The 8,446-nt window shown below is 43.3% G+C and overlaps 2 protein-coding genes across 2 annotated transcripts; both read right to left on the bottom strand.

Annotated features, from left to right (window-relative positions):
• Nucleotides 1–5,366: 5,366 nt before the first annotated feature.
• LOC308375021 (histone H2B 1/2-like) lies at nucleotides 5,367–6,830 on the bottom strand. The gene has a single exon (XM_080851045.1). The coding sequence runs from the start codon at nucleotides 6,705–6,707 to the stop codon at nucleotides 6,333–6,335; it is 375 nt and encodes a 124-aa protein (XP_080707171.1). The 5' UTR covers nucleotides 6,708–6,830; the 3' UTR covers nucleotides 5,367–6,332.
• A 1,140-nt stretch (nucleotides 6,831–7,970) lies between these two features.
• On the bottom strand, nucleotides 7,971–8,426 carry LOC308377217 (histone H4). Its single transcript, XM_080853801.1, has one exon. It carries the CDS (start codon nucleotides 8,417–8,419, stop codon nucleotides 8,108–8,110), a length of 312 nt encoding a protein of 103 aa, XP_080709927.1. The 5' UTR covers nucleotides 8,420–8,426; the 3' UTR covers nucleotides 7,971–8,107.
• Nucleotides 8,427–8,446: the final 20 nt, after the last annotated feature.

The raw sequence follows: 8,446 nt of genomic DNA, 5'->3' as shown, positions 1-8,446 counted from the left end.
AGTTACTGTGCGTACTAACTACCAGAAGGGGGAAATGCATTCCCGTCTAAAGGATGCACCTGAGTAATAGGTGCAAGGTTGCAGAATTGGCTACTATAAAATCAGTATTCCACGGCTAATCACAACATTGCAGTTCCTATACTTACTTTACAATCAGATGGTGCTCAACTAACAAACGACCATAACATCATCTGACCTCTGGGTTTTTAAAAGCAATGGACTGCACTCAATTACTGCTAGTGCTTCTGAAACTTTAAAGCGATAATGTTTTCAAAACCACACACATGAATCCGACACAAAACATGCATAAAGACTGGTGTGGACGTGTGAGATGTTTGGATGATGTTTAAGACTTCGTAATTACCTTACAATAAGTGTTCTTTGGGACATAAACAGCAGACGTTTGGCGCAGTCTGGAGGAATAAAAAACAGTGCACGTTTCTTAAAACAGACATGGATTATCAAACAATGCTACCTTGTATTTGTAAACTGATTTTGAGACGATTTTTCAGGGATGATTTCTTGTCAATATGCCTTTAACCAGAGTGAGTGAGCCTCGCGAGAGTGCAGACAGACGGTGATAACGTCTAATAAACAGACTGGGAGCGACTGTCCAACCCAAGCTGGTGAAAGTTGCCATAATCCGGTGATGGATATAAGACATGAATTTTGAAATAGTAAAATAAACGAAATGGTTCAGTCAATACGAGTTAATTATAGATGTCGGGGCTTTCTTTTAAGAAGTGTTACGAGTTTTTGTCCTAGAGACATACAAAGAACACCCCCTGAATCTTTTACTTTTAAATGCATAAAGTTTAAAACTAAAACGAAAATACGCAACTTTTAAGGAAAATAGAAAGAAAAGCTTGCACATTTTAGTCTTTGCGCAAGAATTAACTCCTAATGGCCCTTTCATAGCAAATGAGGGCTATTCATATGGTAAGCTATGATATTTCGGCGATCGTATTGGGTCATGACATGGCGGGGAACCCTGAGTAAACGCCCCTTTTTGCAGCCATATAGTGCAGTTCACATTATTGGGTGCTTTGTGTTATCATACAGACTGAGGAGGAGCAACATGTCGGAACCCACCTTTGCTGCTAACGCACCGTGCCTAATCCGGGAGGAACTTGCTCTGGAGAGCGAGGAGGAGGATAACCATACCTCCGATGAGAGTGGTGAAGACAGTGATGACGAACAGAACCACTTTGTGCATCGTCTTGACCCCTTTGAGGATATCTCTGATGAGTAAGTTTTCTTCGCTTTACTGGCTCTTGTAACGCATGATGTTGATTAACTTCTAGGGAGTAAAACGCATGTCATATGCTCTGAGTTGAGCGAATTATTGTATGCTAAAACCGTCTGCAGTTGGCGTGGCGTAGTGTGTGGAAATAGCACAACACACTGGATTAGCGCGCCAGTTAGCCAGCTAGTATGCTGGTTAATATTAAATATGCCAGTCTTTTGAAGTAATCTACGATGAAATATCTAACGTGCTATGAACAACAGCAACCCATTACAACTTACTTTAAAAGTTTGTGTGTAAGTTGGAGACTGTTGTCAGTGCGAAAATAAGTAAAACATAGGCGCTTGGTTCAGCCAGTGATGTTGAACTGCAAACACAAACCCTAGTCATGTATGCTATTTTAACGTGTACAATAGGTGTGAATCGAAACTAGTCAGGGGTAAACGATCGAAACTAGCCAGATGTAAATGACCGAACTTGTGAATTGCAGTGCTGGAATTTTATCTTGTTAAAGTCCCTGAACATTATATGAAAGAACAACTGTTAATTGTTTTAAATGTTCTGTATTACAGAGACGTAGAGAACATTGCACCTACACCGCCGAGGAAAAGAGCACGACGTCTGCTCAAATGGAAGTCAGAAAACGACAAAGATGCCGGTCCAGCAAAACTGCGGTTTCTTCCTGCAAGGGAGCCTGGTGTGCAGCTGGGTGCAGCATACAACCACACTCCCCTGGACCTCTTCAAACTCTTCTTTTCAGACAGTGCTGTGGAAACACTCTGCAAAAACACCAACAAGCAAGCCGCAAAGTCCATAGCCAGCGGCTATGAATGGGTGGATGTTGGAGTTGCTGAATTCTACAGATACATTGGACTGATATTCCTTATGGGCATGGTCAAGCTGAATGATGTACGAGACTACTGGAGGAAAGGCCATCCCTGCTACGTCCCTTTAGCAGACCAGGCGATGGCAAGAGGCAGATTCCAAACAATCTCCTGCAATGTGCACATGAGCGACCCAGACGAGGACAGAGTGAATGATGCGAAGAGGGGAACCTCAGCACATGACAGACTGTTCCGGCTCAAACCCCTCATGAACACTATCCGGAGTGCCTGTAAGGCATTCTATCAGCCTCGCAGGAACATTGCTGTGGACGAGCGTATGGTGGCTTCCCCTAAGTGTGGTTTCAAGTTGTTTGTGCTGGGAGACTCCAGCAATGGGTACACTCTGGACATTTCTGTATACAATGGAAATAACAACTTCATAACAGGGCAAGGTCTCTCTTATGACGCTGTCATGTCACTGATTGACAAAAGGTATTTGGGGTCTGGATATCATGTGTACATGGATGAATTCTACACGAGCCCAAAGCTTTTCAAGGACTTGTTTGCTTCCAAGTTTGGTGCTTGTGGAGCATACAGAGATGCTCGGAGGGGCTGCCCACGCAGTGCTGTCAATGCACTGAACAAGAGGTCCCCTACAGGAACGTGTCGCTGGATAAGGGATGGTCCCCTGGTGTATGTGAAATGGATGGATACACGAGAGGTGAGAGCTGTCTGCTCCACCATCCACGGAGCCTACACTGGGGATGTACGAGAGACAAGAGTGAGATCCAGAGAGGGTGTCTGGTCATCACAGTCTCTTCCATGCCCCTCACCTGTGGTAGAATACAACAAGTTAATAGGTGGTTTGTATTCATCAGACCAGTATTACAAATCACAACACACGACTCTGAAGTGGTACAAGAAACTCTTCTATCACTTCCTGGACGTTGCTGCAACAAACGCCTTCCTTCTCCACAAAGAACTAATGCAAAACATGCACAAGGACAGCATGAGCCACAAGGCTTTCATGGAGGAGCTCACTGCACAGCTGTTTGGTATTCCACAGAAAACTCAGCCACAGTCTTCTCCTGTCCCGAATGCCAGAAAGTTTTGCACACCAGTTTGTGAGGTTGAGCCTCCCACCGTTGGGGGCAAGAGGGCTTGTCATGTCCTCAAGAGCTGTGCACATTGCAGAGTGGAGAGTGGAAAGGACATCAAAACCCCTTGGAAGTGCAAAGCATGTGATGTCTATCTGTGCCTTGAAACAGACAGAAACTGTTTTGAGGCTTGGCATCTCGGGGGGAACTGAAGTGGTTATCTTTTCTTACTTCAATATTCATTGTGTAGGGAAAGGTCAATCTGAAGTTATAAGTATGTAGCAGTGAAAGCACACACACTTAATGACTGCTAAACTCACATATGTTTAGCTAACTCCTATGTTGACAAGTTTCAGACATCAAAAGTCTAGCTCTGAAACTTTTTTGTACAAAGTCTGAACTCCTCTGAAAGTAGGTTGTTTTAATGGTATGTTTACATTTCATTTAAATAAAGAAATATTTTACTACAGTCCTTTTTGCCATCATGTTATTATTGCCACTTGTGCATCAATTTGAGGGGAAATATACATCAAGGCATATCAGACTACCTCAAAAAAAACGAACAGGCCTTTGTCCCCTTAGAGGACAGTCTCCATTGTGTGAAATCACACCTAGTCATCAAGCTGATGTTACAAATCTCCTCAATTTAATGTATGAAATTAATTGCTCAAGACTGAGTGTGAATGAAAATCTATCCAACGTTGTTTTAATGAGGCATCGGAGTTGAGAGGGAGAGAGATGCATTCACATCTTACCTGACAAGCGCTACTGTGCGCGTTACTAACCACCAGATGAAAAAATGCATTCCGGTTCATAGGATGCATCCAAATATTAGCCACAAGACTGCAGACATACTTGAAAATCAATGTCTATCCCGTGGTTAATCATACAACATTGCAGTTCCTATACTTGCTTTATAAACAACCGATAGTCGCCTGTCAAAAGCGAGATGTGTGGTGGAGAGAGTTTTGAGCATCCTGAAGACCAGGTGGAGGCCCTGGTATTGTGGTATGTATGTGTGTGTTGATCTTATTTCAATACTGAATATTGTTCACTTATTTTTCGTAGCATTATTTAACCCTTGTATGGTATGAAATGTGAAAGTAGGAATAATGCACATAACAGTATATTTCCATCAAGTACTTAATGTACCGCACTCTAAAACACAAGTCTAAAGGTGGGTGTAGACCCAGTTTAAGGATTAAGTGTCTGATTTACACAGAAACCCATTTAAAACACTGAGCACTGATGAATGAGCACTGAGTTGAGATACAGAAGCTGTCCACAGAAAAGGGGAAGTTTTACGGTACGTTCACACACAGACGAACTTCGTGCCGCTCCTATTGGGAATGAATGGAAACGAAATTCCATCTGTTGAGCAAAAAACGCCGCCGCCTGACTATCAAAGTTGACGAACCTTTAACTTTATGCAAATGTGTACCAGGCGGTAACCAATCACCGCGGCGTGTGTCAGAATTGGAGTTTGACTTTACTGACGTAGTGCAGAAGCCCGGTGAATTCAAAATATTTCATAGAAAATGGCGGAGCCTCGCAAGTCCGGATTGGAAAATATTTGATGTGAATCAAGCTGGATACAGGTGTTTACACGACTTTAATATGTCAACATCTGCTCGGTTTGTTGTTTATAAACTATACGAACACTGTCAGGGCAAACTGAATATTGTAGGTCTTAAATAAGCTCTCGACCATTATTATTAGCTTGGTGCTAACGCTTTCATTGAAGATCAATGTAGAAGCTAGCTGCTAATCCTGGGTCCCGGGAGTCTGTTTAACTGGAAATATTTGTATGTGAATAAAGGTGTTTACACGACTTTTATATGTCTACATCGACTCAGTTTGTTGTGTATATACTATACGAACATTGTCAGGGCAAACTGAATATTGTAGGTCTTAAATTAAGCTCCTAACCGTTATGTTAGCTTGCTGCTAACGCTTTGATTGAAGATGAATGAAGAAGCTAGCTGCTAAAATGCTATTAGCGCTGCACTGCAGTTGAACTTGCTACATGACACTCGCAAGATGACAACCAAACATATTTTTCTGACCATGCCCCCTAGGCGGCATACCGCCTGAGAAAATTCGCGGCTAGTGTGAACGCCTCGTCAGACGAGGTTCGTTTTGAAGTTGACACCAGGCTGAAGTGTGGTATTTGCGCCACTAGAGGGCAAAAGTGCAGTAGATTCTCACTGGGAACTTCCACTCTCTCGTTTAAGTGGCGCGGACGGGCTGTCATACCCCACTGCCTCCACAAGAGGGAGACTGTCAGTAGAGAATAGAGTTCCAAACGGGGATTTAGAAATGCAACTCAGCAGCAGTACATAAATGTCACCACCAGAGGTAGCCTTGTCAGATAGGGCCGTTAACCTGTTGAGAGAGAAGTTAGATGGTGTATATTTTATTAATGTACCACGGCCGCCGCCAGATCCACCAAATCCCCCCCCGCCGCCGCCACCACACGGGAAAATAGAGTACCCCCACCTACCAAATCCCACTTTAACCACTGAATGTAATTATGCTTATTTGAAGACATAACAAAGCAGCTTGCATATGTTGAGTATGCTATGTTAATCATCTGCTGCCTCTCACAACAGGAGACAGCGAAAGACTCGGAATTAACCTTTATGCAGCATTTGGTGGATGCAGACTGATATATTATTTTGTTCTGTACATCTGTTTGTTTACTGTGCGACCTGCACCAGTTCAATAATAGGTTAGTTTTTACGCTCAAAATGATTCGTTTTGCGGAAATAGGACCTATTTTAGCACACTATTAGTGGGCGGCTCCTTTATTTATTCCAAGGGAAATTGTAGTGCTCACTAACTAATCAACTGACACACAAAATAATTAAAACACTTTGAAACAGATTAATTGTAATACGCAATAGGTTGTTTCCCAATTAGTGTAACGTCATGTACATTGTATGCTCAAATGTGACGAGGATGATGATGTAGTACACATATTTTTTTTGGGGGGGGGGGCAGCTGTAAGAGAGCACAGATATATATAATGTGTTAACCATTGCTCACACCGAACGGAGTCGATTCTGCGGCAGCGAATCCGATTCAAACACATAATTGATGGAAAGCTTTTAACAGAGAATGTGGGTGGCTCTTAAAAGAGCCGTTGGGTGTCAAATAGGAGTTTTACTTGGAGCTGGTGTACTTGGTAACCGCCTTCGTTCCCTCAGACACGGCGTGCTTGGCTAGTTCACCGGGCAGAAGAAGACGCACTGCGGTCTGGATCTCCCTGGAGGTGATGGTGGACCGCTTGTTGTAGTGAGCCAGACGGGAAGACTCCCCAGCGATGCGCTCGAAGATGTCGTTCACGAAAGAATTCATGATGCCCATCGCCTTAGAGGAGATGCCGGTGTCGGGGTGGACCTGCTTCAGAACCTTATATACGTAGATAGCATAGCTCTCCTTCCTGGTCTTTCGGCGCTTCTTGCCTCCCTTCACAGCAGTCTTTGTCACCGCTTTCTTGGATCCCTTCTTCGGGGCTGGCTTCGCTGGTTCAGGCATTGTTGCTTCAGTATTCGATATCGGATGAAAGTGACGTCGTCGTCATCGGTATATATACAAAACCTTATGCAAATGAGCAACTGTGGTAGCTTCATCCAAACGACCCTATTTTCCTGCGTCATATCCAGACGCGAACCAGGATTGGCTACTTCCTAGAAAGTGGACGAATCTATGGCATCAGCTAATTGGGCTACACAGAACACCATTCCCACGTATGTTGTACTATGTTGTACTATACTATGTACTATGCACGTATTAAGGTCGTTTTGCACACATGAACACTTTCCTCAAAATATTGTGTGCATCGGTCATTCATTAATTGAAAACCTCATTACGTACCTCAAAGGGAACAACACGCCTGTTCCCATTGCTGTTTTTCACTACCTTGGGGGAGGGATGCATTTCTTCAGTTATCTTCCTCCTCCATACAAAGGACACCTTTAATAACCTTAAACGATTTAAATAGAAGAGTTACATTTGCGTGAAATCATAGCTAGTTATATATCTGTTGTTATTGTCTCTGCGATTTAACTCACACAATTATAAAGGAAAAGACAGAAACCCTCAGGGTGCTGTCAATGTGCAAGCTGCCAATTGAATGGTGATTTAAGGTACTCTCGTTTGAGTTTATATATTTGTAAATCTGACCTTAAATAGTCAGTGCCTCGCCAGCCACGAAGGTCACGGGTTTTTTGCTCAAATTATGTTCATGTGCAAAGTAAATAACAATCAATTATTTATGTTGACAACAACTCATGTTCTACAGGCACACCTATAATTAATAGCAGCATGCTAACGTTGTATGCTAGTCATGCATTAGCAGCTAAACTTCGTGTCTTGTATGTAATGGACATTTTTCGGCGTTTCTTGCTTAGATTTTTTTTTAATGTACCGATAAATAGACCGTGTACTATCCGTTATTGTGAACAGCAACAATGGTTGATGTGATTTGCGAGGCGCCCGTCAGCCAACTGTCTAACGTTAGCACGTTAGCCTACGCTAGATAGCCTTTGAACGTTCCTGCAGCGTACCAAGGTTACTGTACATGCTACCTACTTTGATGGCAAATTTCGACCTGTCGACTAGCCTGTAGTCTGTACCTATGCATTTAATTTGCGACAAGACTAATAGTGTAACTGGACAGAACTACGTGGTTCATCTACCAGAAACACTATTTTCATACTATAAATCAATACCTTCACGACGCTAAAAGCAGTTTAATGTACGCACATGTAAGAGGCACCAACACACACGAAAACAAACTCCTTAGATCTTGTTTATATAAGCGAATGGAAGAGGACTAATAATTATAATACAGCCACAGTATATGGAAAACTACTTTCAGGGAAGACATGGGTGGCTCTTAAAAGAGCCTTTGTTTGGGTAGTGATGAGTACACTTTAACCGCCAAAACCGTACAGAGTGCGGCCTTGACGCTTCAGAGCATAGACCACATCCATGGCGGTCACGGTCTTTCTCTTGGCGTGTTCAGTGTAGGTGACGGCATCACGGATCACATTCTCCAGGAAAACCTTCAGCACACCACGAGTCTCCTCGTAGATGAGGCCGGAGATACGCTTCACACCGCCACGGCGAGCCAGACGGCGGATAGCGGGCTTTGTGATCCCCTGGATGTTATCACGGAGAACCTTGCGATGACGCTTGGCGCCTCCTTTTCCGAGTCCCTTTCCTCCTTTACCTCTGCCAGACATGTTCTGTTTTTCAAAGAAAATCAGTGT

This window comes from Sprattus sprattus, assembly GCF_963457725.1.
Source record: "Sprattus sprattus genome assembly, chromosome: 1".
NCBI classification, from domain to species: Eukaryota; Metazoa; Chordata; class Actinopteri; order Clupeiformes; family Clupeidae; genus Sprattus; species Sprattus sprattus.
Note: the sequence above shows the minus strand (reverse complement) of the source record. Positions and strands in the feature narration are given on the sequence as shown.

What these genes read in the sequence shown, in the direction of transcription:
- LOC308375021 (XM_080851045.1), bottom strand. Translation starts at nt 6,707, where the DNA reads ATGCCTGAACCAGCGAAGCCAGCCCCGAAGAAGGGATCCAAGAAAGCG.
- LOC308377217 (XM_080853801.1), bottom strand. Translation starts at nt 8,419, where the DNA reads ATGTCTGGCAGAGGTAAAGGAGGAAAGGGACTCGGAAAAGGAGGCGCC.